General features: G+C 35.3%; 1 protein-coding gene across 1 annotated transcript; it reads right to left on the bottom strand.

The window, feature by feature from the left end:
* Positions 1-15,551: 15,551 nt before the first annotated feature.
* Positions 15,552-19,728, bottom strand: LOC132121098 (galanin receptor 2a-like). The gene is made up of 2 exons (XM_059530275.1): positions 19,382-19,728; positions 15,552-16,691 (listed from the first exon to the last, which is right to left on the bottom strand). Exons 1-2 carry the CDS (start codon positions 19,726-19,728, stop codon positions 15,956-15,958), a joined length of 1,083 nt encoding a protein of 360 aa, XP_059386258.1. The 3' UTR covers positions 15,552-15,955.
* Between the last annotated feature and the right edge of the window lie 536 nt (positions 19,729-20,264).

Genomic DNA, 20,264 nt, shown 5'->3' with positions numbered 1-20,264 from the left:
CCTCAAAACGGGATCTTTTCCGTAATATTTCAGCTGCTGGATACACATTATTAATAATCCTAAACTGAATATCCTTCATTTTAGGTAGAACTGTCCATTTAAGATAATTACTGAATTTGTTTTTAAATATTTCATTTTCAAATTGTTTTAATTTTGAAGGTGTATTGAAGTCTGAAAATAATTCCCTATTACTTTGTTCTTACAGTTTTTGTCCCCAATATATAAGTCTCCAATCTTTAACTCAGGCCATTTAACAGACACACTTGAATACATAAGTGTTTTGTATTAATTGTTTTAAAGCAAGAGGGATGGCTTTACACAAAGTATTAAATTCTCTAAAGGAACATTTTATTTCAAACTTCTCCATGAATGAATTATGTTGAATAATTTGCCCAGTTCCATCTAAAAGGTCTATAACATCTAAAACATTTTTCTCATACCACTCTTGATTGAATACTGTCTTTCTATTTATTGTAATGGTTCTGTTATTCCACAAGGTAGAACCAGGGGCGCCCCCAAGGGGTGGCCAGGGGTGGGAGGATTATTTGCAGTGAGACCTATTAATACACCCCTAGGATTATTTGCAGTGAGACCTATTAATTTAAATGTAGAATGTAAATTCACAATAGTTTAAGAAGTGAAAAAAGTGCAGCAGCTGCAGCAGCCACAGTTTTGCGTCTCTGAGCAACATTAAAGTGTTTCGTTCCTGAATGAATCAACCGTTTAAATGATTCGGTTCAATCGCAATGACTCACTTATTAACAGTGACTCGCTGCCACCTATTGGCGGTTTTAATTTCACATTTTATGGAACCTTTTCATTTTTTAAATAATTTCAAACATCAGTTTTCAATGTTTTATCTTTAAAATATCAAAACATTATTTATTAATTTGTAACTGCAGGTTAAAGTATTCCATGTTCCACAGAGCTGCATTAAACAGTGTGTAAAAACATCTGAATAGCACTTCAGATGCAGCTTCTGTTTTATCTGCATTGCAAAGATCAATTTTGTTGATACTGATTGCATTTGCTTGGTAACAGCCCAAATGCAAGTATTTGACCTAAAATATGGTGCACACTTTTAGAAATAATGTTGTAAAGGTAAAAAAAAATAAAAAATAAAAACAGGTGTCAGCACAATTAAAAATAAGATATCAGCACAATTACACTCAGCACAATAGTGTAATTATCGTTATCGATAAAATCCTAGAACTCACAGATATAACTTTTTGTCTATATTGCAAACCCTTAATTTTTTTTTCTTTATTTTAATGTGCCACCCCAAAATTTACTGTGGCCTCATTTGGCCACCCCGTTAACATTTTCTGGGGGCGCCACTGGGTAGAACCATGCGGAGTAAAATTTTGTGTGAATAACATTTTCCAATAAAACAAAACCTGTTTGTGGAATATTGAAAGCTTAATTGGCAATTTGGTAACCTCAAAATCACATTTCAACAAAAATTCTAACCCTCCAATTTCCTTGAATACATACTTTGGTATCTGAAACCACATTGAGTTTGGCTGTGCTAAATACATTTTAATCCAATTCATTTTAAGAACTCCAACCGTTTATTCAAATTCAGTGGCTTTTAGACCTCCATTTTTATATTCTTTAATCATCTGAGATTTTTTAATATAATGAGTTTTGTTTTTCCATATAAAATTAAACACAATAGAGTTAACCTTTTTTATCAGTTGAGGAGAAACATAAAGGGAGTAGCATGGGTAAATTAGTTTAGATATGCCTTCTGCTTTAGTCAAGAGGATTCTGCCCATAATAGACAGATCTCTCATAAGCCAATGATTAAGGGATTTTTTCATACTGTCAATTCTCTCATCAATGTTTACTAATTCTCGCGTTCATATTTCCTTAGACATTATTAAACCTAAGTATTTCACTTTAGATTTAACAGGAATGGATTCTATATTATCTTCATTATATGAAAACAAAAGAAAAAGTTCAATTTTTTTTAAATTTAGGCATAAGCCTGAAGCTCTTGAAAATACTGAAATAATGTTCAGGGCTTTTTTAACTATACATTTATCTTTTAAAAATATTACTGTGTCATCAGCAAATTGACTAATTCGATATTCGTAATCAGAAATGGTTATTCCTTTTAACTGGGGATGGTTGACAACTAAATAAGCTAACATTTGAGTGCATATAAACAATTTTGGAGAGATAAGACATCCTTGTCTAATTCCATGCAGAATTTCAATTCTGGGTGTCATACCTGGATTAAGGGATATATAACTATAAATATTGTTATAAAACATTTTAATAACCTTGCAAAACCCTTCCCCAAACCCAAACATTCTAAGTGTTGTAAATATAAATTCATGCTCCACCGTATCGAATGCTTTAAAAAAATCTATAAATAAAATTAAGCTCTCTGATTGTATCAATGATTGATAGTCGATCATATCCAGGATTAGTCTAATATGGTTTTGAATATATCTTCCTTTAATGAATGCTGATTGATACTCCTCTACCAGTTTCCCAAGAACCTGTTTGAGACGATTAGCATACACAAGGGCAAGTAATTTATAATCTGTACATAATAAAGTTATTGGTCTCCAATTATCTAATAATATCAACGGTTTATTGGGTTTAGGTAAGGTTATCAAACCTGTTTTCATAGTAGGTGATAAGCTTCCTTCCTGAATGCATTCTAAAAATGCATTATATAATAATTTCCGAATATCTTTCCAAAAATGTTTTAAGAATTCAGTAGTTAATCCTTCTATACCTGGTGATTTATTATTATTCATCTGTTTTAAAGCTACATCCATTTCTTCTAAAGTCAACTCATCATCAATTAAGAATTTATCTTCTTCATTCAGTTTACGTATTTTATCTCTTATAATCGCAAATAAAGAATCACAATCAGCTTTTTTGTATTTAGATTTATAAAGGTTAGAATAGAAAAGCAAAATTTCATTTTGAATTTCTTTTTGATCACCTGTTATAGTTTCATTAATCTTAAGATTACAAATGTTTTTCTTTGTTTGTCTTTGTTTTTCCAGGCCGAAGAAATATGATGAACTTTTTTCTCCTTTTTCAATCCACCGCGCCCTTGATCATCTAGTTGAGATTGCAGTGACTTTAATTTTACAGAATCTTCTGGTGATTCTTGTGTATTAACTGCCAATGAGTTTATTTCTCCAATCAGTTCCCTTTGTTTCTGTTTCCTCCTCACTGATAAATGTTTGCCTAAATCAACTGCTATTTTTTTAACCCTAAATTTAAACCATTCCCATTTATTTATATTAGACATGTCTAACTTTTCAATCTCCTCAATAAGAGTCAACACCTTATCATAAAATCTATCATTCTTTAACAAGTCATTATTAAACTTCCAAATATTAGGAGAAATATCAGGTTTCTTAAAACTTGATAAGGACAGAGTAACCATACAGTGATCTGTAAGTGGGGCAGCTGTTATTCCACATTCTGTGACAATTTTACATAGATCACAAGAAATAAGCCAATAATCTAATCTCGAACATTGACCATTTCCTGAGGAGTTAAACCATGTATACTGAGTGCTGTTTGGGTTAGATACCCTCCAGTAATCGACAACATTGACAGTTTTACAAAAATTCAATATAGTATCATTATACACAGAATGCGGACCTCTTTGAGGTCTTCTATATAGCCATAAATCAGGGACTATATTAAAGTCACCTCCTATTATCACATTTTCTGCATTATACTTTTTTTCCCATTCATTTACCAATTTACCAAGTTTCTCAAACATTTCTCTATTAGTCACTTTGTTATTATAACCATAAATACAGAGTAATATATAACATTTGTCGTGTATTTCTACTGTTATCATTAACCAGTGGCCTTCTGCGTCCCCTTTATGAACAATTACAGAGCCTTCAAATCTGTTAAATAATACCATCACTCCGGCCGAATGTGAAGATCCATGTGCAAACAAGGCTAAATCACCCCACTGTACTTTCCAGAATTTTTCATCAATTGAATTAAAATGAGTCTCTTGTAAGAAAACACAGCTTGCCTTTTGTTCCTTGCAAAATAAAAAAATTGCTTTACGCTTAACACAGTTTTTTAACCCCGTAACATTCAAAGATAGAAAAGAAATAGACATAAATTAAATTATATGTATAACGTTCTCAACTCTCAGCACACACTCAACAGTATACACAGGAGTGAACATGTTGTCCTTAACTCTATAACTAAGCCAAACAAACTGAACATGTAGTATTGCTTTTAGTTAAACACCATTCTTAATCAGTTTTACCAGATTATTTCCATCTAGTATGTGGCAATCCTGAATACTTTAACGAGTCTATGTGTTAGTTACCCTGTGAACCTCATTCACGGGTCAACTCTGAGTCCATCAATAAGTGCATAGCCTTCTTTTAGGAAAGCTCTCTTCCCATTTTTTCTGGCTTCTTGCACTTTTGGCCATAACTTAGCATGAGCTTCGCGATCTTCCTTTGAAAAGTCTTCTTTAAATTTAATGTTCATGTCTTTACACACCCTTGCCTCTCTTGATTTTTTCCACACTTCATCACGCAAAGTCCTCATTGCAAACTGGATGATCACTGGCCTCGGTAACTTATTAGTAGCAGGGCTGTTTCTTTTTCCTAAGCGATGCACGGTATCTACCGATTGCCGGAGCTTCTCCACTGACCACAGAATCACCCGGGTAAGAATTCCGATCACCGTTTCTCTTGGGTCTTCATTTTCCTTTTCTGGAAGACCGATCAGTCTGAGATCCCATCTTCTTTTGTACCTGGCATGCTCTAAACACTGCTGTCTCAATGAGATGTTCTCTTTCCTCAAGTCTGCTGCTTCCTTTTTCAGTTCGCCAATGTCTTCTTTATTCTTTTTAACTGTGTGAGCATTTTCCTCCATTGTCTTTTCAATGATTTTCAGTCTCTGATCCTGCTCGTCGAATCTCTTAATTAGAGTTTGAATTGCATCAAAAATCACTTCATTTGTTATTTCGTCTGTTTGTTTAACTTTGTCTTTAGCCTTTGATGTTACTTTCTTAGGATTTGGGCTGGGCAGAGGTGTATGATCATGTCTTGTTTTGGCAGTTTCCACCATCATGTCTTCAATTTCTTCTTTATCACATGCCTCTGCAAGAGCATTTAAGTTGTAGTCATGCTCCACTAGCCCTCGATCTAATGTTACTTGGTTGGTGTTTGCCATCGTTTACTATTGGTTGGTTTTTTATGTCAAAGATAACAATTTTAGGACAATTTTAAGCTACTTCCCTCAGAGCCTGCATAAACACAACCGTTCACTCCGCCATCTTGGAAATCCCCCTCCCATTGGAACTCAATTGAGACAAGTGAAGCCCATTTTTAGCACTTCCGTTTCTGAGGCACAGACTCAAACTAAGCTTGATGACATCAGCAACCTGTCTGACAGATGTATCTTCTAGTAGCTGTACGTGCAAACTGCCATCGTTAATCTTGCAGAAACGGCGAGCTTGAGCGGGGAGTTCTTTGGCGTGAGTGAGCAGGAGTAAGTATTCTGATTAATTATTTTGTTTAGTATTTTAAAATTTAACGCCAGGGCTTGTATCTATGGGCTTCTCTCTTGATGTCTCCCCGATTGCCTGCGAGCTTCTCCTCCTGTCTGGTGGTTATGACGCAATCGTTAGCCTATTTTTACAAAAACTGTTTCTACGGGGCCATAATGTAACATCGAAGGTAATGGAGCCCTTTATACATTGTCGTGTATCTTTAGAAATAAATAATGAACAAATGGAGTCTTTAAACGCCTCAGATGTAAAGTTATTCGCTGTCAAAGTGACGCCAAAATGAATGGGAGTCAATGGGATGCTAACGCAAGTGAAGTTCTGCTACAAGATGGCGGCACTCAGCCGACTTCAACTTCCGGTCGACTTCCTTCCCGCCTGGGGTGCGAGCCTAGCATAGATTTGTTCTGTGAACTGATTCATTGAAAATAATCAATTTAAAACAACGACTCGTTTTCTAAACGGATCTTGCTACGTCATAGAAAAGTGAAGTCAGACATAACGAACAGAGGTAAATCCCCAAATTAATAGCGAGATGTGCTTCAAAATTAAAGTTGCAGGTAAAGGTCCCCAAACGTGATGGTGATTTCTTAATTATAAAAACGGCATAACAGTTAAGGATCTTTGTCCGTAAATTTCTTTTTATTTTTACACTTAGAATATTCTTAAGAAAATTGTATGCCTCATTGGAAGCAAGAACATTTTTTATTTTTTATATGTGAGTTTACCTGCTCAATAGCATACGTTTACATTTACATATAGTATTTGATTAGAGGCTTAAATAGACTTCTTTATTGTACTAAATAAATAAACCTTGTTCATTTACAAGTTTAAATCCAAAAATACATACAACAAAATTACAACATTTTTGGACTAACTTTTGGACATGTGTGCATTAAATTAAATAGTGATTTCAATTTCTTGATTGTTTAAAGGGTTTATAATATTTGTGTATTGTATGAAAAAATTAAAAGCATAAAATCTTGTAACAAAAAAAGACAAAGTGATTCATATATTTCTATCAAAACAACATTGCACAAATACAGGATATTACAATAAGGTTGTATCAGTCGTATACAGCGTACTATTAAAACAAATAATAAAGTATATTGTTATAATATATAAAAATCTATAGCATTGCATTTTATTTTATATATATATATATATACTGTCCTCTAAAACAGATGATGCACACTTCAGAAGATGAACTCAAATTCTGAATTCAAGTTCAGATTTTTCACACAAACCATTATGTTTGAACCCGGCGGCTGTGGTGATAAAAAATAAATAAATAAACAGAACAAAATATATTATTTACTTCTTAAGTGATTGGCACCTGACATAATTCTTTCATCGCATTAATCCTGTGAATTAAGGCAGTTTCACACTCACCTATATGGTTAACAATCTCTTCACACTCACTGCTTGTGGCAGCCTGTAGGACCACACAACAGAAGCCAGTCGATTTGCCTGCTTGCGATGTATCTCTGAAACCAATTACATGGTTAGTACTAAAAAACAAACCCTGGAAGGAAATGTCACTGATAAACAAATGGAATGCAGATAAACCAGTGTCATAACCTGCCTGCCATTTATTCAAACTCCAACACCATATCAAATAATTAACTGAGTTTTAACTGAGCGAGAGTTCCATATCTGAGAGAAACATTTCAAGAAAGAAAGCTTAGCATAAACCAGCATGTCATGCATCTCATTTTCATGACTTGAATAGACATCTATCTACATACATGTTCTTAAAATACTTACAATACACAAAAAGCAAAAATGGTTAAATCAGGTTTGATTCCAAGTCTCCCAAAACATGATATCTCTGGGAAGTGGTGTTGAAACAGCTGCTTATCAAAAGGAGAAACTTTGGCTTTAAAATACTCTAACCTAAGTTATTTGTATTTAGTATTGCAAAATACAAACCTGCTTATTGGACATATCTATGCAGGTAAAATGAGTCTCCTTTACATGTCAAGTCAAGTCAAGTCACCTTTATTTATATAGCGCTTTAAACAAAATACATTGCATCAAAGCAACTGAACAACATTCATTAGGAAAACAGTGTGTCAGTAATGCAAAATGACAGTTAAAGGCAGTTCATCATTGAATTCAGTGATGTCATCTCTGTTCAGTTTAAACAGTGTCCAGCAGTACCTCCTATATGACAAAATCAGAAAGCATGCATGAGATATTATATAGGTCTTGAAGTTAGCTTACATATACATCTCTCTATAAAACTCACTAGCTCAATTGTAGATATACCTTTCTTGCCTTTCTGCTCTCCAGAACCACAGGAATGGCATTCTGCAGGACATGTTGAACATTTATTGAGAGTACCTGGCATCTTTGATACACTGCGTCTGCCCTTTCTTTTGTCCTCAGATGTTGAAGGAGACAACAGAGCAGAGATGAACTGAACGTTAAAGTGTTCTGTTTTGCGGAGAGCTTTCAGTGAAATGATGGTGTCCGTGTGCATCAGCACATCTACAGAGGACTGAATTATTGATTCACAGCACGAGGGAATTAGTAGCCACTGGTTGTGAAAAGTGCCTTTTGAATTACCATTTCAAGTGAGAATACCATTTAATCAATAAATTCAAATTTACATCTTACCTTGGTGATAATTATATAAGTTGGACCTGGTGCAGAAAAAATCATACAGCTAGCCTACCAGCACATGCATTGATTATATTTTAAATAATTCGAATTTTCAATCTGTGAATCTGAGTTAAAGGAACAGATCTTCCCAAAATGAAACTTTGCTGAAGACGTTCTCACCATCAGGCCATCCAAGATGTAGATGAGTTTGTTTCATCATCAGAACAGATTTGGAAATATTTAACATTACATCACTTCTGCATTGAACGGGTGCCGTCAGAATAAGAGTTCAGACATCTGTTAAAAACACTGCAATAATCCACAAGTACTCCAGACCATGAATTAACATCTAGGGAAGTGAAAAGCTGCATGTTTGTAATAAACAAATCCATCATTAAAGCATTTTAAATGTAAGGTCCATGCCATGTAGTCCTCAGGTAGAACTGTTTTTACTTGTAAATGGTTTTTGATCCCTGCATATTTCTCTCCTGATTAAGACCATGTTCTTTCTTTTTCTTTTAATTCAGCACAAAAAAAAAAAAAAAAAAAAAAACCTGACACATTCCTTTAGTGCAGTGTGGGGCCTTTGATTAACAGCAGTTAAAATGTACTTTTCTTGTTGTTAGGAAAATCTTAGATCTTACATGTATTTATTTCACTGGAGGCACAAGTCTTCTGGGAGGCAACATCTCTGTTCAAATCACAAAGCAGGGGTGTTTTACAAGGGTGTAAAAGTATTTTCGATGCTTCAAAAAATTCTAACTGACCCTCTGATGTCACATGGACTACTTTGAAGATGTTTTTCTTACCTTTCTGGACATGGACAGTATACCGTACACACAGTTCAATGGAGGGACTGAGAGCTCTCGGACTAAATCTAAAATATCTTAAACTGTGTTCCGAAGATAAATGAAGGTCTTACTGGTTTGGTACGACATGAGAGTGAGTTATTAATGACATAATTTTCATTTTTGGGTGAACTATCCCTTTAACTAGACTGCGTAAAGAAGCTTAATGACTTGAATCATTTGATGTCCAGTGATGAATTTTTTATTTTTGTTTTAATTTTAGTAAACTTATAGTTTAATTTGAAGTACTAAAATGACTAAAACGGAAATAAATATGTCAAAAGCACGCAGAAAATTACTTAAAAAACACGTATAATGTATTATCCGTGAAAAGTTTTATGTTATGACGTTACAGGTCATCCATGTCATAATGTTCGTCTTATCCCACATCACAGCTCAGATGAGGAAAGATAGGAAATTAACTTTTTTATAAACTAAAGTCAGCACTATTTGTTCAAACCCCAACCCCCTCATACACTACAGATTTTATCCAGCAACATATTCTCACTGGTGGTCTCTACAATTAATAGTGCAGACTTCCTATTAAAATTAGGGAATTCAAACATTCCTAGAGGAAGCATTTTTTCTTCATTTACCATGACATGTTTTTTTTATTGCAGGAGACACCTTTCTCCAAGTTTCTGTTTCCATACAACCATATTGCATTGCAGTTTATACCATCATCACACATGCAAATGAGATCTAAGGGCTCTGGAAAACAGAAAGATTTTTGTCCATTCCTCGCAGAAAGCTACAAATTATTTTTTATTCAGCTCAGCTGTATAAATCACCATCCACCACCCTTAAAGGTGACCGCTTAAAGGTGAGTAAATGATGACAGAATTTTTATTTTGAGTTGGACAAACTCATCAAGAAATTTGTTCCAGGACACATTCTCTTTATTTATTACTTTACTGACTGCCATTTTCCATGACTATTATGTCTGTTCTGTGTCAGAAGTTCAGATCAGTGTTTGGCTCCTGATGAAGAGCTGAACACATGGGAAGAATAATCATGGAGAGCAGAGCATCATCATCATCATCATCAGTAGAGAGCCAGAATTGCTTTTGCCACTCCACAGCTGTCCTCTCTCTATACGCCAATCAGTTTGACTGCAGAGAGGCTCTTCAAGAATGACCATAAGTATATGGTTCATGGGCACCAAAGTCTCCTGCACAATTAGGCCTACATTGTGCACAAAGAGACTTTTGACACCCATGAAAGGGATTTAAATTAACATATTCAAATTCACTGACCTGTTTCTTCTTGTAATATTACTAAAAAAAAAAAAAAAAACCTACTTGCCAGAATGGCAGCAGCTGTGCTTTACAGAGAAGAGGTCCTTAAAAACAGATGCCCTCATACTCTTTTTTTTTTTCATATGAGCAGCGTCATAGGAAGTATAAACTAACCACAAAACTGGTTAAATACTGATTGTACAATAAATACTTACGTCAGATGTTAAATGAGGCTGTAACACTGGGCTTTTTCCACTGATGGAGCAAATCAGAATGCACATATTACCCACAAACTCTCTAAGCAACAGCTAAGTCTAAAGCAGCTACACGCGAGAACCAGCCATTTAATGGCACATTCCCAGTAAAGCCAGATCCTGGGAGCACCAAGATAAGTGGATGTTCTGGTGTGCATCTGTTTTGTAACAGCTTGAGTGATGATTCTGTAGATTATGTTGCATGGAAATCATCACAAAGAACAACCTGTATATTTTACTATGGATTTACTTGTGAACAATTGTTTGTTTATTCATTGTTAATTCTTTATAAGCATTTGTGACTCAACCCAATTCAAAATACATTGGGATCTCACCATCAATACATTGATAAACATCCAAAGCAATATCTTTAAAAATAACACAAACCTATACGACACAAAAGAGGTAGTGGTACAGACAGATGTGAGAAGAACAGACTTTTAGTGTAGCTCCAATTAAGAGCATGTTTTTTAGTTTATGAATTAAAATTATTTCTAATATTTGGGATATTAAATTAGTATTCTCAAGAACTAAAAGTTGAATTCTTGAAAAGAACATCTTATTCTTTTATTTCTGTAATTCATTACTAATGTTTTACTAAAACTGTTTCACTGCCTGTATGGGGATATTTGATATTTAAATATTTGATATACCAACAAAGCCACATGATGCAGCCAACATATATAAAATGGGCCAAAATAACAATAATAATAAATAAAATAAAAACAAATACACACAAGAAAACATGTTTAATAATACATGGAGCAAACGAATAATAAATAAATAAAGCAGCAACCCTATCGAATTACATTTGGTTCAATAAAAATGAACGTAACTTTATAAAACTGAACGTAACTTTTTCAGAAACTATCAAAAATATGCCATTACAAAAGAAGAAAAACACAATGAAAATGACAAAAAATTAACTCAGTCGCACAAATTTAACAGGCTCTTCAAATATGCTTCATTCTTTGTTAATGTTTTTCAAAGATTCTTTTTCGCTAATCGTGGATTCTGAATGCATTGCCACAGATTTCACGTTTGCTTCGCAGTTTTTCGTTTGGTGTTTTGTAGTGATGTGTCGTTCTTGAACGATTCGTTCATTTTGAACGAATCTTTAATGTGACTCGGGAAGAACGAGTCGTCTCGGGGAGTGATTCGTTCAGTCGCGCATGCGCATTATTCTATAGGTTCTGTTCTAGTAGTAGTGATTCACCTGTCAGTCAATGCAGTCTTGAGCCGGAAAGAGAATTGATTAGTTCATAGTTCGGGTCTATCGGGTTTTTGACTCGCTCCTTAATCACGTGACAGCCCCATACGCTTACCCAATGCAGTCTGAGCCGGAAAGAGAATTGATTAGTTCATAGTTCGGGTCTATCGGGTTTTTGACTCGTTCCTTAATCACGTGACAGCCACATACGCTAAAACCAATGCAATATTGGAAAGAGAATTGATTAGTTTATAGTTCGGGTCTATCGGGTTTTTGACTCGTTCAGTAAATCACGTGACAGCCACATACGCTAAAACCAATGCAATATGAGCCGGAAAGAGAATTGATTAGTTCATCTCATGAGTCTTCGGGTCGGGTCGAGTCATTCCTTAATCACTTGACAGCCCCATACGCTAAAACCATAGACAGTAAAAGAATGCAGTATTGAGCCGGAAAGAGAATTGATTAGTTAATCTTTCGGTTCTTCGGGTTGTTCGTTCTTTTGTCCCGTGATGTGACAAAATTGGCTAGAGTAATTATTAAATCAGATTGTCTGTATAAACCATACTTTTGTAACATATGACACTTTGTAAACATTAAAAAACACTGTGTACATACTTTTGAATTGTTGTTTATTGTTTATTTTTGTGCCAGAAAAGCTTTGTAACAAAGAGGACAACTATTCCCAAATAAATTAAAATAATAAAAAAAGTAAATAATTAAAAATAAAATTAAAATTAAAAGATAATTAAGCCACAGGGTCTAATAACCTTAACAAATGAACTTTAAAAGTACAATATAAAAAAAGAAAAACTAAATATTGCACAACAAGCTTTGCTTTTTTTATATAATAACTTAAAACTAATACATTTTAAAATAAATAACACTTTTGTGCCAAAATAAAAACTTTATATCAAAGAGGATAACTATTCCCCAAATAATTTTAAACCATTTAAATAAAAATAAATGAAAATTAAGAGATACTAAAGCTACGGAGCCTTATAACAATAACAAATTACCTTTAAAATCATAACAACAACAAAAAAAATATTGCACAACAAGCTAGTCTTTTTCTAAATAAATAAAAATAAATAAGCTTTAAAATAAATAACACACTGTGGCTATATTTTTAGGACTTGCTTTAAGGCATGTTTGCATTAAAAAAAAACAAGCTCCCTGACCTTGGATGGGCTGAGTCTGTTTCTTCTATCTGAGATAATCTGCCCAGTTTTAGAAAAAAATTCTTTCAGATGGCACAGATGTGGCCACAATGCAAAGTCTTGTCTTTGTGACTTCAGAAAGGCTTTTGTATACTGGTGAACATCTCCTCCACCAGGCCAGAGGGTCTGATGTGCGGGGTAAGAGTGGCTCTGCAAGGTAGGCCTGCACCTTTATAGCATCTGAGGTCTTAGAAGAGGTAGCAGAAGGCCTCAAGCTTGCTACCCTCTCGTCAAACTCTTCCCAAAACATGGCCCCTGCACTGGCAGTAGCACCAGGATCTGAAGTATCCTCCTCACTCTGAGCTGGGTTAAAACTGTTAAAGCTGAAGTTATCATAACCTTAATGTTTTCAAACTAACATTTAATAATTCAAATTCAAAATTTTATTTGCTTTTAATGTATATGTCATTATGTCCTTTTTTGAGCAATCTTCTTATACATATATTACACCAATATGTAAAGTCTGCCTAGGAAAAGCAATTATTATACCAGCAAACTCAAAATTGGAGTAAAAATGAACAACTAGTATAAATACTTTTTATTGTAAGCTTAAATTATTATATTATTATATAGCCTAGTGTTTATTTACCGATAGACAGTCAAAAAGACAAATTAATCAATATTTTATTTATAACAGGGTTTTATTTATTTATAAAATAATAACAAACCACAGATCCTCAACAAACAGTAACAAAAACACAGTGACAGAAAATGTCAGAAATAGCGTATGGGTCTGTCACGTGATTAAGGAATGAGTCAAACTCGACCCGAGACCCGAAAGACTCATGAGATGAACTAATCAATTCTCTTTCCGGCTCAAGACTGCGTTAGTTATGCATATGGGTCGGTCACGTGATTAAGGAACGAGTCAAACTCTACCTGAGACCCGAAAGACTCATGAGATGAACTAATCAATTCTCTTTCCGGCTCAAGACTGCGTTAGTTTTGCATATGGGGCTGTCACGTGATTAAGGAATGACTTAAACCCGAAGACTCTTGTCAGATAAGAGGTGAGGTGAGCTAATCACACACTGAAGACCCAGGTAAAGAATGAATTTTTTTTCTGTATCTTATAGCATTTTAGTTTTGTATTGTTTTTAGTGTGATCAACGTTTGCGTAAGTACTAGATGTGTTGGGGAAGTAACACATAACATTTTCATTACATTTTGCTAAAATGAACGAAATGAACGAAATGACTCGAAAAAAGATTCGTTCATTTTGCTGAACGAGACCCAAAAGTCGGTAAAATGATCCGAACTTCCCATCACTAGTGTTTTGACACAAACCTCTCATGGGGGTGGGGTTAACAGTGATCTACTCTGATTGGATAGTGAGCTTTTGATGGACAGGTGCTCTCTGACCGGGAAGTACAGACGTCAGTCAGTGGCGCGCATATTGGAAAGCAAAGATTTAAATCTGATCTTACATGCTCTTTTTGTTCGAGTTTTGAAGAAACTGTAGGCTACACTTATTTTGGTCACGTTACTACACTCAGAAACTTTGGGATGATATTGGTGTATTTGTCAAGTGTAAGATTTTGCCAGGCTTCTCAGTACATATGAAAAACATTATATTTGGGTATTATGACTCTGACCCCACAAACGAAAATAACAGTTCTGTTATTAATTTAATTTTTTTCCTAAACAACTTTCACATTCACAAATGCAAATTTTCCAATTGTAGACCTGTCTTCTCTGTTTTCCTAAAAGAAATGGAAAACTATTTGAATGTAATCTCAGTATCTACTAATATGAAAGCTATAAGGACTGTTAGAATTTGCTCTGCCTTTGATCTCCTTGTGTAATTTTGTTTAGATTTTGGCCCTCTTTTCTTTAGTTCTTAGTTTTTTTGTGGTGGATATTATGTGATATATGTTTATACTTTGTATGTTTTTGTTCTCTGCATTAAAAAAAAAAATCTCTCGCGGTGATTTGTATGCAATACGTCGTGCCTTGTATTACTAAATATGTAAATAATATTTGACCTTCGATCGTCTCAGTCTGTAAAGATGAGCTCTCAGGAGACACGGAGCGGCATCATCTTGTGGTGTCTGTACTTCCCGGTCAGAGAGCGCCTGTCCATCAAAAGCTCACTATCCAATCAGAGTAGATCACTGTTAACCCCGCCCCCACGAGAAGTTTGTGTCAAAACACCAAACGAAAAACTGCGAAGCAAAAGCGAAATCTGTGGCAATGCATTCAGAATCCACGATCAGCAAAACGAATCTTTGAAAAACATTAACAAAGAATGAAGCATATTTGAAGAGCCTGTTAAATTTGTGTGACTTCATTTCATTTCATTCATGCGAGTTCATTTTTTAAATTTTGATTGTGTTTTTCTTCTTTTGTAATGGCATATTTTTGATAGTTTCTGAAAAAGTTATGTTCAGTTTTATAAAGTTTTGTTCATTTTTATTGAACCAAATGTAATTCTAAACAACCCAAAATAACAGACGACAACAGGGTAACCAAAAAACAACTGAAGTCAGACATCCATCACCTTTTATCATTCTCTGCAGGTGTTTCACATCATGATTAACTCCAAGCCTCCCCCCCCCCCCCAACATTCATTATAACAATAAGGGCCCAGAGGCACGTCACACTGACCCATACATCAGATCCTGTAGGTGGTAACTCTAAAGGAGCCAAAAACATCAATTCTAAAAATAAGATCAAATTGTTATAAATGTTCACCGTGTCAATGTTTGAACCAAACAACTTGATGCCGGCACTGTCCTCTGATAATTCAATCTGTTCGTACCTCCGGAAAACCATACCATGATTCACAGTCTGAAAGCACACAGCCACCACTGCACAGCGACAAAAGCTGCCAACACTGACAAAACACAGACGCAAGAGATTTTCATTTTAAATATCAGTCAATGTCTTCACCAAGAACACAAAAAGCGCTGCTTCCACTCTCCCTGACAATCTGTACTTATGATAACTTTTGTTATGCAATCACAGCTAATACTGTTAAAAGCCACTGGAACAGAAGAGTTTTATACTTTGGTAAACGCTGATTTGACAGTAGGTGAGAGTGTAAGTGGATTATGTCACATTAAATGTCATGAAGGTGCTCGTCACCATCTTGCCTTTGCTCCAGAGGCGACCCCGGTTTGACCCGTCATTATGATTGGATCCTTCGCACGAGGCAGCTTCCACCAGGCTCAGCGTCTGCACCGGTTGCACAGTGTGGATCTGGTTTATGACCCGATTAGGAAATGAACAGCCAAAAACCTTCTTGAAGCCTTTTCGAAAATGTTTAGACACCAGGGCGTAGACGATGGGATTCAGGCAGGAGTTGGTGTAGGCCACCAGGTGAGAGAGAATGCGGAGGACGTAGGTTGTGTGGTTGAGTGGGAAGTGGCCGAACCACATGCACAAGATAACCAGGTGATGTGGGAGCCAACATAAACAGAAGAGCACAGCCACGATGATTATCATCTTGGTCACCTTGCGCTTGGCCTTGCGGGACTCTGACATGTCCTGCATGGGGTCCACGGAGGTCCAGAGGTAGCGGATGGTGCGAGCATACGTGATGCTGAGAATGAGGACTGGGATCATGTAGCCGAATATGAAGGTGCAGACGTCCATGGCTCGACGGTGATGAGTGTTCCACGCTGGGATGCAAACGGTGGTCCCGTCTAGATCCATCTGCTGGTAGTAGCTGAGATAAGGGCTAGAGAAGAACAGCGACAGAGCCCACACAAGGCTGATGGAGGTCAGAGCATTACGGGGAGTTCTGGTTTCTCTTGAGCGCAGAGGATACCGAATAGCGAGATATCTGTTGGGAAATTGCAAACATTTGTTTTAGCTGGTTTTCAGCATGGTCATAGCTAGTTTAGCATGGCTGGTTTTAGAGGGGTTTTGACCACTCTTTAGCTGAACACCAGCTTAAACCATCTATGACCATATTCAGGTGATATTCTGAATTGTGCATCTGATGGGCACCTTCCTGTCCCATCAGACCACAGGAGAGGATTTATGAATAGCAGTAAAGTGATGCAACTGTTGCCATGGTGACATGACAATGAAAACATGAACATTTACATTTAATCTTTTAGCAGACGCTTTTATCCAAAGCGACTTACAAATGAGAACAATAGAAGCAATCAGATCAACGAGAGAACAAAAACAATATACAAGTGCCATGACAAGTCTGAGTTAGTACACATAGCGTGTTTTTTTATATAGAATAGAATATAATAGAAAAGAAAATGTAAGTGCTAGTATTAGAACATACACACATTCATACTATATAGAACATACTTTAAGTAATTACTTATTCAAAATAAGTTCCTATTCAGTATGTGAATTTGGACGCAAACATGGAAATCTAAAAAAGTAATCTGAGCAGGTTAGTGGCTTATTATGGCACTTAGTGTAGCTAAGAAACTTATTTCATTTCATTCTTAAGAAAATGTGATTGGTGCCTCCTCATGCAAAACTTACCACCTTGTTGCCCGGGCATTGCTATTTGGTTGCCAAGAGGTTTAGCTGGTATTTATTTGTCAAACTACATATAATACAGCATTCTTAATGGTAATGCTTTAATCCTATCTCACTCTTTCTTCATGTAGAATAAAACAGAGTTAACATTAGCCCTTTCTTGTACACATAGCTCTAAATCCATTGGTCTCCATTGAAGGCCATTCAATTTTGTGTGTGTTTCTTTATTTGCAAGCAATGTTTAATTGGTTTAATGTTTACTTTTACTGTGCAAATTATTATTATTATTATTATTTTCGGTGCTATCAGTAAATCCTTGTTGTTGAGACACACTTATCAAGTACGCTTTTTATTGCTAATTAATTAATTAATTTTTATCAATTAAAAAAGTGCAATTTATCAATTATTCTGGGAAAAAATCCTTCACAATAATGTTATGATTGCTGTAATTATATTTAATAAAATAGTAATTTAGGGTGATTAAGGTAAATTGAGATTACTTGGAAAAATGTTCCCAATTATTCAGAATTAAACCCATATTAATCCCTAATGCAAAATTAAACAACTGCAATTGTTAAATACATTGTTATAATTGTAAAACAATACCAAAATAAGAATGAAAAATACTTAAATTATTTTAATAAGCCAACACACCGCTGCAGACACTATGGTAGATATTAAAGTTTCTCTCTGCACTGCTCTCTAAGTTTCTTGCATTTGCTAATATTTTCTTTGCATCAGGGGCGTAGCCATCTTTTCAGGAGTGAGGGGGACATATATATATATATAAAACATTACGATATAACATTTCTGTAATCTATATAGTCTACTAGTCAACAGTTTTTTAACGGTAAAATTTTTTATGTTTTGAAAGAAGTCTCTTCTGCTCACGAAGCCTGCCTTTATTTGATCAAAAGTACAGCAAAAGCAGCAATATTGTGAAATATTTTTACTATTTAAAATAACTGTTTTCTGTTTGAATATATTTTAAATGTAATGTATTCCTGTGATCAAAGGTGAATTTTCAGTGTCACATTAATCAGAAATCATTCTAATATGCTGATTATCAATATTTAAAACAGATGAGTAATTTTTTTCAGCATTCTTTGATGAATAGAAGGATCCACAAATCAGCATTTATGTGAAATAAAAAGTTTTTGAGTGATGATAAAGACATCATTTTACAAGAGATTTCTATTTCAGATAAATGCTGCTCTTTTGAACTTTCTATTCATCAAAGAAACCTGAAAAAAATATATGCAGCTGTTTTCAACATTATCATAATACAAGTTTTTTTTTTTTTTTTTTTGCAACAAATCAGAATATCAGAATTATTTCTGAAATTTTCTCTAATTTCTAGCTTTTAATTGGCTTAGAAATCTATAACTGCTGGACAATAACAAATAATAATGATTTGTTTATATACTAGGCTACAAACACATTTTTTATCACATAATAAGACAGAATATTTTATATACTGTAATAAATGCTATATCAATTAGCACTGCATTGTTCATATACTTTATTTATCACCTGCTGGAGATTTTTTTGGACTTAAAAAAAAAAAAACAGAAAACAACTGTTTTCATACAGCGATAGCTGGACGCTGTTGTTGTCCATATTAGGAGTTTCCTGTTATGACTTTCTGCCCTCCGGCTTCGAGTATGAATGAAACGCACACTGCAGGAGAGTTTAGCGCTCTGTGATGTTCATCTCGCCTTCTCGGTCCGAAAAAAAAAACAGGTCATACGCAGACTATCCTGTTTCTTTGAGTTTAAATCTATATTTATTCACACCAGCTCTTGAAAACCTCTATACGAACACATTTGCCCGAAAAAGTGCGGGGGACGAATTTCCGTGATGATAAAAGTGAGGGGGACACGTCCCCCGTGTCCCCCGCGTAATCTACGCCCCTGCTTTGCATAGAGTTATTGCATATTATTGTCGCTAATAACATCTGATCAATTAAGCGTTTCAACACTGAACTGGAAAGAAAAGCGCGCTGACTGCGCACCAGACACGCACCTGTCCAGAGACACCGCTGCCAGAGTAAAGATGCTCGCGTACATGGTCAGGTAGATGATAAAGTGCACAGCTTTGCACACAAACTGTCCAAATACCCACTCGTCCATGGTGTAGATGGTAGCCTGGAAAGGCACGCAGAAGACGATGAAGCAGAGGTCCGCCAGCCCGAGGTTCAGGATGAACAGGTTGGTGCTCTTTGAATTCATCTGGCCATTGTGAATGAGAACCGCGAGCACAAGACAGTTCCCCACGGTACCAAGCAGAAAAATAATAGAGAATATTACAGAAATGATTACCGACTCAACTTTCCAGTTGGAGGAGAAGTGGATCTGCTGAGATGCGTTCATCTTTCCGACCACTGAAACGTCTAAAATGCTTCAACGCTGCACAGACTCCATATGCACATTGTGTTTTTGCGCCAAGTCCTATACATATACGCAAGCACAACGAGAAAAGAAAAGCATCTTCTGTCTGGATGGATTTCATGCAGGTACAGATAGTGGAGGTGCTGAACATCTGGTCTGATCACTCCCATCACCAGCATCCTCCCCTTATACTCAACTATATGTGTGTGTGTGTGTGTGTGTGTATATAAATCCTGTAATGGACAGTTTAATAATTGGTTCTATTATGACAACATACAAAACACATTGTATTAAATTTCTTTTTTATCATTATTTTCTTTTATAAACCTACCCAAGGAATACTGAACAGTAAAAAATGTGACAGCCCTGCTCTCCCCTTAAATAGACCTACAGCTAATTTAAGTATGGATGAATCAAATCACTTAACTGAAATGCACCATCTGAATAGTTTAATTAGCAGACATTGATACATTTAGCCCAATCAAACTGAAGTTTAATTTAGAAATGTAATAATTTCA

This window comes from Carassius carassius, chromosome 39 (assembly GCF_963082965.1).
Source record: "Carassius carassius chromosome 39, fCarCar2.1, whole genome shotgun sequence".
Lineage (NCBI taxonomy): Eukaryota > Metazoa > Chordata > Actinopteri > Cypriniformes > Cyprinidae > Carassius > Carassius carassius.
This window is presented reverse-complemented; position numbering and strand designations above follow the sequence as displayed.